The sequence below is a fragment of the Populus euphratica genome, unplaced genomic scaffold, assembly GCF_000495115.2.
Source record: "Populus euphratica unplaced genomic scaffold, PopEup_1.0 scaffold138.1, whole genome shotgun sequence".
Lineage (NCBI taxonomy): Eukaryota > Viridiplantae > Streptophyta > Magnoliopsida > Malpighiales > Salicaceae > Populus > Populus euphratica.
Window position 1 is genome coordinate 107,086 of NW_011500027.1, and position 18,533 is coordinate 125,618.

The 18,533-nt window shown below is 37.4% G+C and overlaps 3 protein-coding genes across 4 annotated transcripts; 2 read left to right on the forward strand and 1 right to left on the reverse strand.

Annotated features, from left to right (window-relative positions):
• The first annotated feature begins 1,731 nt into the window (after positions 1 to 1,731).
• LOC105142225 (exosome complex component RRP43-like) lies at positions 1,732 to 5,873 on the forward strand. Of its 2 annotated transcripts, none has more exons than XM_011049747.1 (9): positions 1,732 to 1,914; positions 2,564 to 2,763; positions 2,867 to 2,916; positions 3,004 to 3,073; positions 3,191 to 3,296; positions 3,527 to 3,593; positions 3,825 to 3,900; positions 4,724 to 5,022; positions 5,630 to 5,873. In XM_011049747.1, the coding sequence occupies exons 2-9, from the start codon at positions 2,604 to 2,606 to the stop codon at positions 5,711 to 5,713; spliced, it is 912 nt and encodes a 303-aa protein (XP_011048049.1). In that variant the 5' UTR covers positions 1,732 to 1,914; positions 2,564 to 2,603; the 3' UTR covers positions 5,714 to 5,873. The 2 variants fall into 2 exon arrangements, with proteins under 2 accessions (XP_011048049.1, XP_011048048.1); XM_011049746.1 differs by having other exon boundaries at positions 1,733 to 1,914; positions 2,561 to 2,763.
• A 1,783-nt stretch (positions 5,874 to 7,656) lies between these two features.
• On the forward strand, positions 7,657 to 13,477 carry LOC105142226 (magnesium-chelatase subunit ChlH, chloroplastic-like). Its single transcript, XM_011049748.1, has 5 exons — positions 7,657 to 9,349; positions 9,658 to 9,740; positions 10,363 to 12,165; positions 12,342 to 12,818; positions 12,943 to 13,477. Exons 1-5 carry the CDS (start codon positions 7,945 to 7,947, stop codon positions 13,318 to 13,320), a joined length of 4,146 nt encoding a protein of 1,381 aa, XP_011048050.1. The 5' UTR covers positions 7,657 to 7,944; the 3' UTR covers positions 13,321 to 13,477.
• A 283-nt stretch (positions 13,478 to 13,760) lies between these two features.
• LOC105142228 (transmembrane protein, putative (DUF288)) lies at positions 13,761 to 18,420 on the reverse strand. The gene is made up of 3 exons (XM_011049749.1): positions 16,218 to 18,420; positions 14,874 to 15,000; positions 13,761 to 14,594 (listed from the first exon to the last, which is right to left on the reverse strand). The coding sequence occupies exons 1-3, from the start codon at positions 17,936 to 17,938 to the stop codon at positions 14,127 to 14,129; spliced, it is 2,316 nt and encodes a 771-aa protein (XP_011048051.1). The 5' UTR covers positions 17,939 to 18,420; the 3' UTR covers positions 13,761 to 14,126.
• Between the last annotated feature and the right edge of the window lie 113 nt (positions 18,421 to 18,533).

Sequence of the window (18,533 nt, forward strand, 5' to 3'; positions counted from 1 at the left end):
GCCCAAGGATTAGGCTTTGACCGGATTACTCAAGTTAATTTTTTTTAACTTAAAACGATGTTATTTTAATAAAAAAAATAAAAATAATTAATAAGTTGCAATCACGTTTTGCCACGGTCAACCGGTAAAGTCATCCTAAGTCATGATTTTTTTATATATTTTTTAAACTAGACCCGGTTTTAGTTTTGAGTCCCGAGTTAACCCATCGAGCCAGGTTTCAAAACTAAGATCTATTTTTTCTAATTACATCAAATACTAACCCAATTATAGAATTTATGAAATTTTCTTTAATTTTAATACATATATACATTTGTGTCTGTGTATTAGAATTTTTAACAACAAAAGGTAGAAGGGTAAGTTTTCAAATTTATTAAAATTTAGCATTCTTGGTGGTTTTGAAAGCAGCATAGTAAATTATGTGAGATATTAAACTAAATATAAGAAAAAAAACTATTAGTCAATAAAATAATAGACAATTTTGATTTTTACTTGCGAACCTTGTAAGAGGTGAAAACAATGTTCAAATTAATAATAATTTTCATTGAATAAGTTTTCTATAATTTGATCGAGAAACACATAATTATATTATACAATTAAGATAATAAATATAGCTCGCATCAGTATGAAAAGGATTAAGAGGGTAATAAAATAATTTATTATTTAATTGATCTTAGCACATTATATCATACTCGTATATGTATCTTGTATCCACAACTATGCTTTACCATAGGTCACCTAATAAAGAAAAAATATCCATGTGAAAGAACACATGACATAAAGCTCAAATCATGTTATTAATAGCAACTAATTAAGGAGGGGAAATCACTGTTATTATTCTCCTATATCATATCATTGCTTATTGAAATACAGATTTTTTTAATTTAAGTTTTTAATATTTAATTTATTAAAAATTAAATTTTATAATTTATTTAATTTTTTTATTAGGTTATTTTATTATTATAACCTGAGTTAAGAGTTTAGTGAATTAAACCAACTAATTTAATTTTTTTAATTAATTTTTTTATCTTTTAATAAATTATTATTAATTAAATATTATAATTTATTTTATTTTATTTTTTATAAGGTTATTTTATTATAATAATCTAGGTAATAAACTTGGTGTTTTAACCTGATTTATTTAGGTTATAAACTTGGTGTTTTAACCTGATTTATTTAAGTTATTTTTTATTGTTTTTTTAATTTTATCTTTTAATATTAAATTTGTTAGGAATTAAGTTTCATCATTTGTTTTTTATTTAAAGTCATATGAAGTTATCTTAGTCTAATAATTCAGAACATAGGTTTGGTCAAGTCATTTAAATTGGATCAATTTTTTTTTTTAATTTAAGATTTTAAAATTTTATATTAAAAATTAAAATTTATAATTTGGTTTGATTTATTTTTATGTAGTTATATTAATCTCATGACTTGAATTATATATTTAATAAATTATCTCAAGTTAACTTAAATTAACTCAATATATTATCTTTTTAATATTTTAAAAAAATATTATCTTAAATATTTTCAAAGTTTTTTAATAATTGTTTATCACTCGTCTTTGTTATTTATAGAATCTCCGTACAATTTGTTTATTATTTTACTGAAAACAACATATTATAATGCCTGAATACTTTTTGACAAAAACTTAATACCACCTTCAGCGTAGCAAGAGCAAATAATTTAGTTGTGACTATTTATTATTATTATTTTTATTATGGAAGCTCATGTTTTAATGGGTTGGGTTGGTTTTGACAAACAAGACCTATAAGGAGTTAAGGACGTAGGGCTTCCTGGTTTACGAGCTGAAACCCCTAACAGAAAAATAAATTCGGCTAAACCTCTGGTCTCCGTTTGCCGAAGTACACAGTTGACACTGCTCTCTGCTCAAGTTTTAATCTTGATAGCTAACAACAGGTATCAACAAAAGCTATATGCCTATGTCAGGGATTTCTCTCTTTGATCATTTTTTCTTGTTTGTTAATTTCATGTTAAAAGAATAGAAAGTAAATTTTGGGTTTTCATTTGTTTTTTTTTCCCCTTTTCTTTGATTGGTTTTGCTGGGTTTTGGCAATGGAGAACGAAGAATAAGAAAGCTGTGAACTTTGTTTTTTCTATTCTTGTTCCATTTTTGTGTGTTTTTCAACACTGCTGCTTAGCTCCTTAACAATGATACCGCAGCCTATGCCAAGAACCTGAACTTAAATATGCTTTAGAGTTTTGTTATAAAAAAAAAATCATTGTTTCTGTATTGGTGTTCAATGCTTGTTCAAATAAAAGGAACCTGGGATGTCGGTTTGCTGTGTTTATTGTAAATTTGAGTATATATGAGCTGCTTCGGTTTGGTTTTGTATTGATTCTGGATAAATTTGAATTCAGTACTTTCTGTTTTGTGGGATTATTTAGTTGGTTTGAGTGGCTTTTTATTTTAGTTTTTTTTATCTTTGATGAAGTTTTGAAAATATAGATAATCTCGGTTGCTGGACTTATGGGAGTGTTTAGAAAAATGAACTTTGATAGGTTTGTTAATTTGGTTCTAAGTTATTGGTTGCCTTTCATATAGAAGATCCAAGGGAAATTGTTGGAAATAAGTCAAACAAAATATAATGGGGGTGCCAGATGCCTCAGGGGACTTGTCATCCGAGATGGAGGTGGATGCTTTCAGACGCCTCTTCCCTCTTCGCTATTTTGAGCGTCATCTCTCAGAATCTATACGCCCAGATGCAAGGCCTCTTGGAAGAGCTAGAGATACAACATTAGCCCTTGGTTGGTTTAACATTGTTATTCTTAGTTTTTCTCATCCTCACCTGCTTAGCTAGATTTTGATTGTATGACCTTGATGATCTAACAAAACATTGTTAATATGTAGGGGCTGTTGCATCTGCTCATGGGTCAGCATTGGCAAAGATCGGTTCAACTGTTAGTCTCTCTCCATCTCATTTGTGTGTGCAAATGTGCGTGTTTGAGTAGTTTGATTCAAAGATATGTAATTTGATTCTTGCACAGACCATGTTGGCTGCCATAAAACTGGAAGTGATGACCCCTTCAACAGAGTCACCGGACGAGGGCTCCATTGGTTGTTACCCATGAACCATGAATTTTGTTTTCTTCTCTTTTTTAATTTGCATGCATGAGTACCCGTTCTTTTTCAATTTGATTTATAGGATGCCAATACATTAATCTTGTTATTCAGCTATTGATTTCCACATGCCTCCAATCTGTTCTCCAATTGTTAGACCTGGTAGGCCTGCCGAGGCTGCACCTGTGATATCAAAGCAATTATCGGATACCATATCAAGGCAAGTGAAGTCTTTCCTTTGTTATCCTTTTCTGGTACAGGTGATTTTCCCCTGATTGTGTGCAGAGATGTGTGTCTTACCTAGGCCTCACCTCTTAGCTTCCTTGTGTTAGTTAAAAACTTCTGTTGGCTTATTGAAATCAACTTGCCCTGTTTGTTTTTACTGAATTCATATTTTGTTCAGTAATATTCCTAGTTTGACACACGTTGTCTGTCACTTGCTTATTACAGCTCTGGCATGATTAATCTAAAGGAACTGTCCCTGGTCAGTGGAAAAGCTGCCTGGATGGCGTACCTGGTTAGTAGTATTGGTTTTTCATTGTCTTCTTTCTTCTCATTTGGCTTCAAAATTACTATTTTTTCCTTTTTGATCTTTCAAAATCAGAAATGCTTTTAATATATATTGGGCTTTGATTTATTTTTTTTCCCTATATATTGTTCCACATAAAAGTTAGCTTTTGCTTACCTTGACGGGCTAGATATATGTTTTCTGTTGGATGAAAAATAAATATTATTATGTCTCCCGCAGGACATTTATTGTTTGGATGCTGATGGTGCTCTTTTTGATGCTGCACTACTCTCAGCTATCAGTGCCTTCTCTCATTGTAAGATTGCACCCTTTCCATGTCCGTTTAATTTATGGTCTGTTAAAGTGAAAGTAGGAATAGGCTTTAGAAATCAGCATTCTTGCCTATAGTACACATACGTCATTCTGCAACACATTTTTCTTTGTTCATTTACTGTGGCTTCTCTTTGCATAGACATTGGAAGATTAAATTAGATTCATTTTGCATATACTATTGAAATTCATTGGGCAAGAATGCACTTTAGATCAGATGCTTTCTGTTTGGATATTGTGTCCAGTTCTCCAGTGGTTTAAAGTTCTTACACTCTTTGAATATCAGTTACGCAAAAAAGTTGGAGATTTAGTGAAAGTCAGTTTAGATATGTAAGAATAGGTTTCAAAAGATCCTTGTTCTCTTTCTGAATAGAATTTGAGTAAGTATGCCCAAATAATTATGTTAAGGAAAGCCAGTTTCTTGTGAATATCTTGCGGGCCTATAAATGTCAATCATAGTGATCATAATTCTTTGATGATTTGAAATCATCTGATCTGGTTGGATGGTTCAAAATCATTTGATTTAAGAATTCTCTGTAGCATTATATTCCAGATAATTTCCAACATGGTATCAATGGGTTCTTACATATTTGGTATACAATAAGCTATTGTAATTATTACCAAGGCAAAGCAGCAAAGGTAATTTATTACTTTTTTTTTTCTCCTTATGAATTCAGTCAAAGCTTGGACACTCTATAATCTTAGTTTGTTTCATTGAATGTGATTTTGGTACAAACTAAACTCTGTTTGCAATTAATATCTTTTATCTGTAGCTGCCTTTATTTATTACAGAAGCTTAATATGTGCAGTGCAAATCCCCATAGTTTCCCTAAATGATGATGGAAAAATAGTGCTCGTATCGGAGGAAGATGATGGAACAAAATTGGAGGATGAGCCTGTCAACAAGGAGAAGAGGAAGCTCACACTGAGCAGCATTCCATTTTCATTGACATGCATACTTCACAAGAACTACATCTTGGCAGACCCAACTGCAGAAGAAGAGTCCATTATGGAAACTCTTGTAACGGTGGTTTTGGATTCATCTTCCAGACTCGTGTCTTTTTACAAGCCAGGTGGACCAGTTCTTGCCCAGACATCAGCTGTCCAGGTTAGTCTCTGCTTTTGAGAATATACATTGATGGTTCCTGAAATCAAATTTAATGTCAAAGAATCCATTCAATTTGTCATTATGATAGGAAGTAAAACACTTTGCAAGTTATTGCCTGGCAGTCTGTTCTTTTGAACCATGATAATTGAAGCAACATTCACATCCAGTTGTTTATGTCGTGATTGATCTGTTACTACTATTCTGGGGAGTGGTGTTGACCTGGTGATAAAATTCTTGGATTCAAACTCAAGTCTTTTAAAGGTTTTGAAAAGTTTTGAATATTGGGATTTGTGTGGAAAATTGAAATTTTAAAATGGCTTCCCCTTCAAATGCCAGATCATTTTCATAGTTCTAATCCTCAATGCAAGTGATGCATAATGAGGTAGGTTTGTTTGAAATCCAGTGTGTTAATGACAGTATGCAAGAGAAGATAGGCAGGAGTTGATATACGGAATGCTTGGATAAATGCTAATGGAACCTTCTAATAACTTACAAGATACATTCCAGTCATTCGATTGGAATTCCTTGTATGGTTTACACTATCACTTGTTTTTGTTAAGACTGATATATGTAACGCTGACAAAGAAGTGGCTTGCTGTGGCTGCAGGATTGTGTTGCATTGACTAGGCAGAGAGTGAAGGAACTTCAAGACATTTTAGATGAGACCATTTCTGGTATGGATATTGACTAAGTTTTCATTTAGGAGGGAGTAGTTCTACGGTTTAAAAAATACAGTGTTCATTCTGTCTTCTTACTATGAAGCAAGTATTTCTGAAAAGAGATTTTGGAGGGAAAAGTAGTGAATTGTTACTTGCATCAACAGAAAAGCTGGTTTATCGCATTTTGTTCTATCTCTATTACTCTCTACAGCAATACCAGCTAGTCAATCATAGTAGTGGATGTCCATAGCTTAGATTGAGTCGCAGCTCGCAAGATGATCAAATAGTATCTTTTGGGAGGAAAAAGAACTTTCCTGCGTGTGTAGCCAGGTAGAAATTGGTACGTTAGATTTGTTTAGGCAGCATACTCTGTATTCCACACTTTGAAGGCAATCCCCCCCTCCCTTATTCCCTGCTTCTAGAACTTGAAACTACACCATTTCTTGACTTGCACACGGTGTTTACCAAAACCACTTGGATTGAAGTCTTGATTGCAATTTACGACCAAGTAAAAACCCTTGACTGTGTATCAGAAAGTCTCCTGTAATGTGAGCTTTCTCTTCTTCTTTTTTTCTTTACTTCATTTTTTTCCCCATCCATTCATCAATTGACCAGCTATGTAATACGAGGATTGCATTTATCTCTAAGCAGCTTTATGTGTTGAAAGCCACATTTTCTTAAATGGTGATTAAACGTGTCTTTGAATTAAATTCAAGGCTGATGACCTTTGAACATTTTCTCTTGAATTATCGGATAGCTTGATTGATGATGGTCGCTGTTAATGTGTGTGAAATGGTTTCTGGCTCATTTATTGTGATGCTTAATAGTAGTGTTGTTTGTGAGTTGATATAAGGGGACGTGAGGCTTAATTGCAATTATGGCCCTCCCAAGAAGATCCATCGAACCAATGGTTAAATGTAGACTTGTCATGGCTTGAATTGACAACGTATGACAATCATGGGCAGTGCCTGGCAAATATTGGATATGGAATTTGGTGTTTTGTAAGAGATGCAAGTCTTTGATCGGAGAAACATGTAATTTTCTTGAAGGAACAATAGCAATCCTCTCTTCCAAGCTTTGTTTGCATCATTGTTGCCAAAATGCTTAAATTGGTCGAGATTTTAAAAAGAAATGAGGGCTGAAATGCAAATGATTGACAGCCTTATATGAGAGTTTTCAAGTATACAATATTACATGAAATATTGATGATTTAATGGCGTCCATGTCCACTTCTTTTCCAAGAAATCTCAAGTTCCAGTATTCTTTTCTTTATTTTCTTGACAAGAAAATACAGGTGACTCCCAACCTGCTCATTTTTTATCAGTGAAATCTCTCTGGGAACTTTTTATTGAAAACAAAAGCATAATGTGCAAAGACGGGGTGGAAAGAGGAGAGAGTGACGACATGGATGGCAACAGGGAACCCAGTATTCACCACAGCTTCTTGCATCTGTTTTTTTCCCTGCTGCTGTAAGTAGTAGTCTAATACCATGGGCTCCCCACTTGTTCCTGTATCCAAAAGATATCTTGCACCAATCTTGAACAAAGATCACAAGACAGATAGAAGGACAGAAGTTCACTTGGCCACAAACTAGGTTACCTGGCCCCATTTAGGTCACAAAAAAAATATCAGCTCTTTTTCACGGAGAAACACAAACTCAAAATGAAGAAGGACAAGCCCCTCTTTTTTACAGTGCAAGAAAGAATCTAGTCACACAATTTCTCTCAATCACCATCCAATTCCACCTCACTTTCCCTTACTGCTACTTTTTGGGAAATCCAATTCTACCAATCAGAATCCAGGAAACTCCATCATGAAAACCCTAACAGATAGATGGGTAGACACACTCCCATTTTCTCTCTCCAAATACTTGAAAACAAAACTCAACCTCAGAAACCACACTCCCATCATAATTGCTTGACTACCCATTTTGCCACGTGTTCTTCCCTCCCACCACTAACCATAATAACCGACTTTTCTCTTCTGAAATATCCCTCTATACCTTCTCCACACAGAAATTATAAACTCACAGCCTTTAAACCTCTTGGAAAAAGAGGAAGAAGAAGAAGAAACACCATTGAACCAGAACCAAGAACACACGCACAAACTCGAGAAACTGAAGCAAATTCATACGTTTTTGCTTCTCTAAACCTGTTTTCTCTTGCTTTGTTTCTCCCTCTCTCTAATTTAGAAACGGAGAGGATCGAGAAACCGAGGACTCTGTTTTTGAGTTGCTTAAAGTGAGTGTTTTTTTCTACCAAGAATGGCTTCTTTAGTGTCTTCACCATTCACTTTACAATCAACCAAATCAGACCAACTCTCTTCACTATCTCAAAAACACTACTTTCTTCACTCATTTGTTCCCAGGAAAATCAACCAAACCAGCTGGAAATCCTCGTTGAAAGTAAAATGTGCTGCTATTGGCAATGGCCTGTTCACACAAACCACCCAAGAAGTTCGCCGAATAGTGCCTGAAAACAACCAGAACCTCCCCACTGTGAAGATAGTCTACGTAGTCCTTGAAGCTCAGTATCAGTCTTCACTCACTGCAGCAGTTCAAGCTCTAAACAAGAGCTCCAAAGATGCATCGTACGAAGTTGTTGGTTACTTGGTAGAGGAGCTTCGTGATGAGTCCACATATAAAACTTTCTGTGAGGATCTTGAAGATGCAAATATCTTTATAGGGTCATTGATTTTTGTTGAGGAGCTTGCATTGAAGGTTAAAACTGCTGTGGAGAAAGAAAGGGATAGGCTTGATGCAGTTTTGGTTTTCCCTTCAATGCCTGAGGTAATGAGGCTTAACAAGTTGGGTTCTTTCAGTATGTCACAGCTTGGTCAATCAAAGAGTCCATTCTTCCAGTTGTTCAAGAAAAAGAAGCAAGGTGCGGGGTTTGCTGACAGTATGTTGAAGTTAGTGAGAACTTTGCCGAAGGTTTTGAAATATTTGCCTAGTGATAAGGCTCAAGATGCTAGGCTTTATATCTTGAGTTTGCAGTTTTGGCTTGGTGGGTCACCAGATAACTTGCAGAATTTCTTGAAAATGATATCTGGGTCTTATGTTCCTGCATTGAAAGGGAAAAAGATTGCGTATTCGGATCCAGTTTTGTTCTTGGATAGTGGAATTTGGCACCCTTTGGCTCCTTGTATGTATGATGATGTGAAGGAGTACTTGAATTGGTATGGAACCAGGAGAGATGCTAATGAGAAGCTTAAAGACCCTAATGCACCAGTAGTTGGGCTGGTTTTGCAAAGGAGTCATATTGTAACTGGTGATGAGAGTCACTATGTGGCTGTGATTATGGAGTTGGAGGCAAGAGGTGCTAAAGTGATACCAATTTTCGCTGGTGGACTTGACTTTTCAGGGCCTGTTGAGAGGTATTTGATCGATCCAGTTACAAAGAAACCAATGGTGAATTCAGTGATATCATTGACTGGTTTTGCTCTTGTTGGAGGTCCAGCAAGGCAGGATCATCCAAGAGCTATCGAGGCATTGAACAAGCTTGATGTGCCTTATATTGTTGCATTGCCTTTGGTGTTTCAAACAACTGAGGAGTGGTTAAATAGTACTTTGGGGTTGCACCCAATTCAGGTGGCTTTGCAAGTTGCTCTTCCTGAACTGGATGGTGGCATGGAGCCCATTGTTTTTGCCGGCCGGGATCCAAGAACAGGCGAGCCTAGTTTCCCTCTTTAATTCATCTTCTTATTGTTTGTTCTATTCATGGCCATCAATACTCGTATGATTTAGGTTCCATAATTAGATTTAGAATTGCTTTAAGATTTTAGAGTCTCTATCATTTCCAAAAAGGGGTAAATATTTTTAAAAACTACAATTCAAGCAAATATGCATCTTTCGGTGCTTTTATTTTACAAGCTGAAGCTGAACAGTATGTTCATTACTTTTACTTCAAGCAGTTCCTTTCAATGCACACGACCTCATATTCTTGAAGGATTAGTAAGAAAATCAATGTAATTGCAGGGAAATCACATGCTCTTCACAAAAGGGTGGAGCAGCTCTGCACGAGAGCAATCAGATGGGGTGAACTGAAAAGGAAATCAAAGGTATTTTCCGTCTGATCTTTAAACGTGATGTCATATTTTTGTTTATATAACCTGTAGTCTTGTTGTTTGCTTCCAGTTGATATGAAAACCATAAAAATTTTCATGATAGTTCATAATGGTTAGGCAATCTACATGCTTAGATCACAATGAAGCATTACATCATTCCCACCCTCATTTCATTTGTTCACAAGTGAAACACGAATTTCTTTGAAAGAAAAGAAAACGAAATTGCTGAAGTCCAAGGGTTGCATTTACTTTTTGTAGGCATCATTGCTGATGTGAACTTCTATTATCACTACCTTTTATGAATCTATGCTTGCCGGTGATGGAGAGAGAATGGTCCTCAAAGAACACACATTGTATATGTGCACTAATTATTTATTAGCCATGAGAATTTTGCTTCAGAAACTGCTTAAAATGTAAATTTGATTCTGATGGAATGATAGGGATAGGCTGTCCACTTCTGCCCTTTTTTAGCGACCCATCTGTCTCTCCCTCTCAACTTTGTGGCAGAAGATTCACGTTTTCATTACCTAGTCTATTCTCTCCTATAAAACAATACTTGAACTCAATTTGAATCTATTTTTTCATCACATAATGACAAGTACATTACCTAATGCAGACTGAGAAGAAGTTAGCAATCACTGTCTTCAGTTTTCCTCCAGACAAGGGGAATGTTGGGACAGCAGCCTACCTTAATGTCTTCTCCTCCATTTTCTCGGTTCTGAAAGAACTAGAAAGAGATGGCTACAATGTTGAGGGCCTTCCAGAGACTTCAGAAGCCTTGATTGAAGACATACTTCATGATAAAGAGGCTCAATTTAGCAGCCCAAATCTGAACATTGCTTACAAAATGGGTGTTCGAGAGTATCAAAGCCTTACTTCATATGCCACTGCATTGGAAGAGAACTGGGGCAAACCTCCCGGCAATTTGAATTCTGATGGAGAGAATCTCTTGGTATATGGAAAACAGTACGGTAATGTCTTCATCGGAGTCCAGCCCACCTTTGGTTATGAGGGTGATCCAATGCGGCTATTATTCTCCAAATCTGCTAGCCCACATCATGGATTTGCAGCTTATTACTCTTTTGTTGAGAAAATCTTCAAAGCAGATGCAGTTCTTCATTTTGGCACGCATGGTTCACTTGAATTCATGCCAGGGAAGCAGGTGGGAATGAGCGATGCTTGTTATCCTGACAGTCTCATTGGGAATATCCCCAACGTCTATTATTATGCAGCTAATAACCCATCTGAAGCCACCATTGCAAAACGCCGCAGTTATGCAAATACTATTAGCTATTTGACCCCCCCAGCTGAAAATGCTGGGCTTTACAAGGGCCTGAAGCAGTTGAGTGAGCTTATCTCCTCATACCAATCCCTCAAAGACACAGGTCGTGGGCCACAGATTGTGAGCTCCATAATCAGTACAGCTAGGCAATGCAATCTTGACAAGGATGTCGAGCTTCCTGAAGAGGGGGAGGAGATCTCTGCAAAGGAGCGAGATCTTGTGGTTGGAAAGGTATACTCCAAGATCATGGAGATTGAATCCCGGCTTTTGCCATGTGGGCTTCATGTCATTGGTGAACCTCCATCTGCAATGGAAGCTGTCGCCACCCTGGTCAATATTGCTGCATTAGACCGTCCTGAAGATGAGATTTCATCACTCCCATCAATATTAGCTGAAACTGTTGGACGAAACATAGAGGATGTATATAGAGAGAGTGACAAGGGAATCTTGAAGGATGTAGAACTTCTTCGGAAAATAACTGAGGCCTCGCGTGGCGCCGTCTCTGCCTTTGTGCAGAAAACAACTAACAAAAAGGGTCAGGTTGTAGATGTTGCAGATAAGCTTAGCTCTATCCTCGGGTTTGGCATTAATGAACCATGGGTTGATTACTTGTCAAGCACAAAATTCTATCAGGCAGATAGGGATAAGCTGAGAACATTATTCCGGTTCCTAGGAGACTGTTTGAAACTTATAGTAGCTGACAATGAGCTGGGGAGTCTGAAACAAGCCTTGGAAGGCAAATATGTGGAGCCAGGGCCTGGTGGTGACCCCATCAGAAACCCAAAGGTGTTGCCAACTGGAAAAAACATCCACGCACTAGACCCACAATCCATTCCTACAACAGCAGCAATGCAGAGTGCAAAAGTTGTGGTGGACAGATTAATTGAGAGGCAGAAAGCTGACAATGGTGGGAAGTATCCTGAGACAGTTGCACTTGTATTGTGGGGAACTGATAATATCAAGACCTATGGTGAGTCCCTGGCTCAGGTATTGTGGATGATTGGAGTAATGCCAGTTGCTGATACCTTTGGTAGGGTTAACCGGGTGGAACTTGTAAGTCTTGAAGAACTTGGAAGGCCTAGGATTGATGTCGTTGTTAATTGCTCAGGAGTGTTTAGAGATCTCTTTATCAATCAGGTACCGAGTCTTTTTCATATTACTAATTTGTTTTCATTTAGGGAAAATCATGAGGATCAGTAATTATTTTAACATATGAATATTTCAGTTCTGCATTCTTTCTTTAATAGCCGTTGTTTTGGCTCAACCGTTTACTGATGAACTTCTGTATTGTTTTTCCTTTATTTTGTCCACAGATGAACCTCCTCGACCGTGCAGTGAAAATGGTAGCTGAACTAGATGAGCCAGCTGATCAGAACTTTGTCAGGAAGCATGCCCTAGAACAAGCTGAAGCCCTTGGTGTTGACATTCGGGAAGCAGCAACACGTATATTCTCTAATGCCTCGGGATCATACTCCTCAAACATAAACCTTGCAGTGGAGAATTCTTCTTGGAATGATGAGAAGCAGCTTCAAGACATGTACTTGAGCAGGAAGTCCTTTGCCTTTGATTGTGATGCCCCAGGTGCAGGCATGGCAGAGAAAAGAAAAGTTTTTGAGATGGCGCTTAGCACAGCGGAAGCCACCTTCCAAAATCTTGATTCTTCAGAAATCTCACTCACTGATGTGAGCCACTATTTTGATTCAGACCCCACAAACCTGGTGCAGAACTTGAGGAAGGATAAGAAGAAGCCTAATGCTTACATTGCAGACACAACAACAGCAAATGCTCAGGTTAGCAATAGGACACTTGCTGCAATTTCATTATCTTTTAATCCAAAGGGCTGATTCAATAGCCAAGTCTAAAACTATCAAGTTCCTTTTAATGCTAAACAATTTCAAAAAATTTCTCTTCAAGGTACGTACTCTTTCAGAGACTGTGCGACTCGATGCTCGAACCAAATTGTTGAACCCCAAGTGGTATGAAGGAATGATGTCTACTGGATATGAGGGTGTTCGTGAGATTGAGAAGCGGCTTACAAACACTGTTGGCTGGAGTGCAACTTCTGGCCAAGTCGACAACTGGGTATATGAAGAAGCTAACTCAACTTTCATCCAAGATGAGGAGATGCTGAACAAACTCATGAGCACAAACCCAAATTCATTTAGGAAGATGGTGCAGACCTTTTTAGAGGCCAATGGTCGTGGGTACTGGGAAACTTCACAGGATAACATTGAGAAGCTGAGACAGTTGTACTCAGAAGTTGAAGACAAGATTGAGGGTATTGATCGGTAAAATGTAAATGAACTGTTGGAAAGATACTAGAGTTGCAAATATCAGTTAACATGGTTGATTTCCCTAGTTATTTCTCTGTTTCTCTTGAATGAATGGATGTGACTCCCGCGTTTAAATGCGAGATTTTTAATAAATTTCACAGTTGCCATTCAATACCTTCCATGGGTTTTGTTAGCATCTCCACTGTCTATTCTTCTTCTTTTTTTCTTTTTTTCTTTGATAAGCCAACCAAAGTATGATAAAGGAGGCTCCCAGAGATAAAAGAGGGAGAACGAGAACAACACCACAACGGTGCCAAGAAAAGGCCAGCAGCCGCCTGAACATATTTAAACGCCAAGGCCTGATATAAAATAGCCAAGACACCAGAAGAACAAAACCCAAACAAAGAGATAAACTCCAACCAAGAACCATATCCTGAAAGCCCCAAAGCAAGGAAGGCAGACATTGAAATATGAGTAAATGAAGAATATGAAAACGTTTCGTGAACAGCGCCAGAGAAACTGAAACAAGTATCTTCTTCTCTTATATTTTCCAGCCAAAGAAAAAGATCTAACACATTTTTCCATCAGAGGAATCCCCATCAGTAAATGAATGATACAGGGTAAATGTACAGAGATGTTAGACAAAAAAAATACAAAAAATTAAGGAAAAAGAAAAGGAGCCCTCCCCCTTGACAAAAAAAAAAAAAATTGGGAAAAAGTAAAAACAGAATTCAGTATAACAGGTAGAAAGTAGCGCTACAGGTGTCTTTGAATCTTTCTTACTCTATTCTGGCTCTTGTGAGTATTAAACGATGTTTTTAACCTTCAAAACAACTCCATTAGGAGCGGGTCCCCTTCTGCCATTATTCTTGTCAGCTTTATGAAATCTTGTTCACTAGACACATTCCATGGATGAACAGCAGGTGCTTGAGCAGAATAAAGAGTTGAATTAGCAGGTGGTGGCTTCGGCTTATATACCATTGTGCTAAGCACTGAATCAAAATTCTGAGGTGAATCCATTGACATAAAGAACATGGGTATGGCAACCTTTTGATGAATATCTAGATCACCCACCAAACCAACAAGATCTACAAAGTCAATCACGAACTGCTGAGGAATGTAGAATATCTCAGAGCTGCCTATTACAAGGCTCTGGTCACTTTTCATGGCTTCCTTATAATTGACTTGGAAGTGAACCGGCATTGAGCCAACAACTTTTCTTACCATTTCTGCTTGTTTCGCATACCAATCTGTGTTTCCATTGGCAGACACAGTTGTCCAGGACTTGGATACCTATATGCAACAACGTGTGTTAGAAAGGAAGAGAAGGGGAGCCACATGTGTTATTCACCACAAGCATGCAGCATCACAACAAATATGGACATGGATATTCATTAAGATATTGATTTTTATGATATGGTGTGAGAAAGAAGAAACAAAGCTCTGGCATACCAACACAATGTGTGCAATCCTCGTGTGTGAAGAAAAACGAAATTGATAAAATAAGGCAACCTTATGTATTGAAAAGGAGATAACAATGACCAAAAAAGCAGAGCACTGAAAAAATATTACCTTGTCAGTAATCCATAGCTTAGTCTTGTCTGCATGAAGCAGATTCCAGTAATTGAGGATAGTATCATCCTGAAGGAATAAAAAGCCTTCGGCACTGCTATATCGATCAAATATCTTGGGCAGATGTCTATAACCAACATTAGATAGGATAATTAGTACACAGAGCAACACCAGTTTAAGATGAAAGATAGGGGACATCCCCTTGACAGTGCAAAACAGTTAAAATTTGACTTTACACCAATTCCATGGTTATCAATAACAAATGCATGCCAAGGAAACCAAGATATTGACAGGATAACAACCAGAGGTGCTTTTAAGAAAACTACAATAAAAGACACCGTAACGAACTCAAACTGGCATAACTCCAAAACAAATTTGAGGGAAGAAAAGGAAGCAAATACCTCCTTGAGAAAATAACAATTATAGAGGGATGTTTGAGACTCCAAGAAAACTCACGCTCTGATCATGCTTATACTAGAATAGTTTATCCACAAGCACCAGTGCCTGATGCCCGAAAGAATTTGAAAATAGACAAAGCTTAAACTATTGTATTATGCACATACCATACCCTAACCTTCAACAGAATGCATATATTTCAAAACATCTCAAATGAAAATCACTAAAAACAATCTGGATTAATCTTTTGTGCAGTACTCTGTCCTGACTTGAAGATCAGAGCTTATGTATCATGTTGAACCTGGTGATTAAACTCATTAACAACAAGGTAAGTTGGTGGATACGATGATTCCCAAGCCATAATTTCCTAGTAAAAGAATCTGAATACCAGGATCACAAATGTTCTCCAGGATATCAACATTACCCTAGACATGCTAAAATGGTGAGTAGGAATTAGAAACATGACAAGAAACATAGCCACCATTTATTTACTTTGATTGTCGTATTTTATGCAACTCCAACACCCATCCAAAATCCAACTTTAATGTCCAAATGCACAAGAGTTCAGTATCGTAACTATATGGCATGGGCAAAAATCTACACAATCTAAGAGTGATTATTCCCGTATAAACAGACATGGAATTAAATTAACTAAGAAAAGCCAATTCCATGAAAGCTCTCTCCATACTCTCTTGCTACCCATAAATTTAACCTCATACTTTCTTAATCATAACAAATCTCTTTCATTTTACAAGAGTGTCAAAGCTTCCCAACACTCCAACTCCCCAGTCTCTCTGAGAGACAAAGTTTTTGTCATAGTTGTATAAAATTTGCTATCTTAATAATATATGAATCCATCACAGATATCCGAGATTCTGGTTTGCATAAGAATCTAGATTCAAATCACAATACCAAAACAAGTAAAATATATAAATATAGACAACTTACTTGTACATACGATCCAAATGCCCTGCTTCAACAGCAAGATCTTCATCCTTCTGCGATGATAAGATAATTACAGTTTTGAATATCCTCCCATAAAGTAATCTCCATTCCAAGGCAGTACGTTCAACAGGCCCATTGCAAAACATAATAAGCACAACATTCCCAAAATTATTTCTCCAACGAATCAAATTGCCAATCTCATAATTCACTGTCCCCGTTTCCTCCACTCCAAGATGCACAGATGGTAACTTCCGAGGAACAAACTCCTTTCGATCCCCATGACCTACATTAGGACGAGGCCGGTCCAATTCGAATGACATTAACCTAGGTTGCTGATACCCTACAGCAAGCAAGTCCTGAAGCCAAGCAGCAGTAAACTTCACATCCTGCTCACTCCAAAACCCCTCCTCTGCCATAGCAAAACTCAACTCTAAAATCTTCTCAAACAACTCATGCTTACTCGACCTCCATGCAACCAAGAACTTAATAAGTCTCCCAACATTAACATGAAGATCCTTCTCTTCAGAAAAAGGGTACCCTCCAACTGTGTCATATCTATGCACAGTCGGTGGATAAACCACAACATACCCACCAATCTCCCACAAAAGCCTTTGCCCCCAATAGCCTCTCAAGACATCAGAAGCCATAGTACTAACTGAAACTGGAAGCATCAAACCCCAAAAAGCTGACGAATGGTAAATCGTATTAAATGAATTGACCGGCATCATTACCCCTTGAGGCAATGCCACTTTCGGGGCACGCTCATCAAACCTAATATCGAAGGCTTCCAAACCAGTTTTCCTGGTATGATAAAACACAGAATCAACATCGGGCAATCCATTCGATATCCCTTGTTGTATAAACTGTTTCCCACCAAAAACCTCAGTGTAAAACTCTTCATGACCAATTTCACCCACATTCTCTAATGGTAACCCTCTCGGCCAAACTGTCCTTTGACCAAAATGAACATAAGGATTCACTACACTCCTATTCTCATTCTCATGGCTATATTGCAATACAGTCTCTTGCCTCGCCCCCTCCCCTATTAACTCCACATCAAAATGCTTCCCTAAATCACCATCAATAACCTCTCCGCGATCATCAGCATCAAAAATTTTCTTCGCCCCATGTTGGATCGCAAACAAATACCCTACACTCTTCCTTAAATAAGAATCAAAAGGTAGATAACCTGAAACCCGAAACCCTAAAGTCGCTTGTTGTTCTAAAGACAAGTAAATTGCACCCTTCAAGGACCAATCATTTGGTGTCCTTGAATTCCCAATTGCTAGCAATTGCCAACCTTTAATCCTAACAAGCTTTTTAAGCGAATCAGAAGGATAATGAGAGACACTAACAACAATCCATTTCTCTGACCGGAAATTCGTATAAGGCGAAGATTTGTCAGCGATTGATGGGATATTGTTCCAATTTATACGAGGAGGATGATGGGTTTTTTCTAGAGGTTGGGCTTTTGATTGAATGTAGCTAAGTGCAGCAGTGTCACCAGTGCTCAAGAGGAAGAGGATGGCGGCGACAGTGGCAACTAGCACCGTGATTGTGACGATTTTGCAGAAATTCTCAGATACCCATGTCGAGAAATCTAAAGATTTTGACTCTGAGAAGCGGTGGTTGAGGTCGTGATGGTGGTTGTTGATGGCGGCTCTGATTTGTGATTTGGGAGATTTTGGATTTGGGTTAGTGGTTCCACGATCTTGGACTAACATTGGAGAAAGAAAACAAGGGTTCTTCTTGATTTTGTTTTTTTGGAAGAGATTGAACTTCAAAGCTTCGATCTTTGTAGTGATTTTGTGAAAAACTGAAGAGATTGAAGCCCAAATCCAATCTTTTGTGTTATTTTGAGTTCTTAATTGAACTTGAAAGCTTCAATCTTTTTGAGAGTTTCTTATTCACTCTAACATTGACTCTCACTGTCAAAACATCTTCTCGATTTCCGTGTCTCTCTCTCGTCCTTTTTTTTCAGTCTATCTCTCTAAAAGTAAGTTACAATAATGTCTCCGATCGTTCTCTCTCTCTAGAAATGAAACAGGAGGGAGGAGTCCACTTGTTAGCTGCTAAAAAGAAAGAAAGGAAGAAGTAGGTTGCTGCCGACAAGGAGGGGGTTAGGTGCAGGGTTGCTTAGGCTTGAATGAAATGCAATGTAAACGTTCCTGCTGCCTCTTGTTGAAGTGGGGGAGGTGTCCTTGTCTTGTTTAGTTGTTTTCTCTTCCATCATTTCTCTTTCTTTTTTATTACCCTGAATGGCTGGTAATTTTATACAGATTAATTTTATTATATAATTTTATTTTAAAATTTATAAAA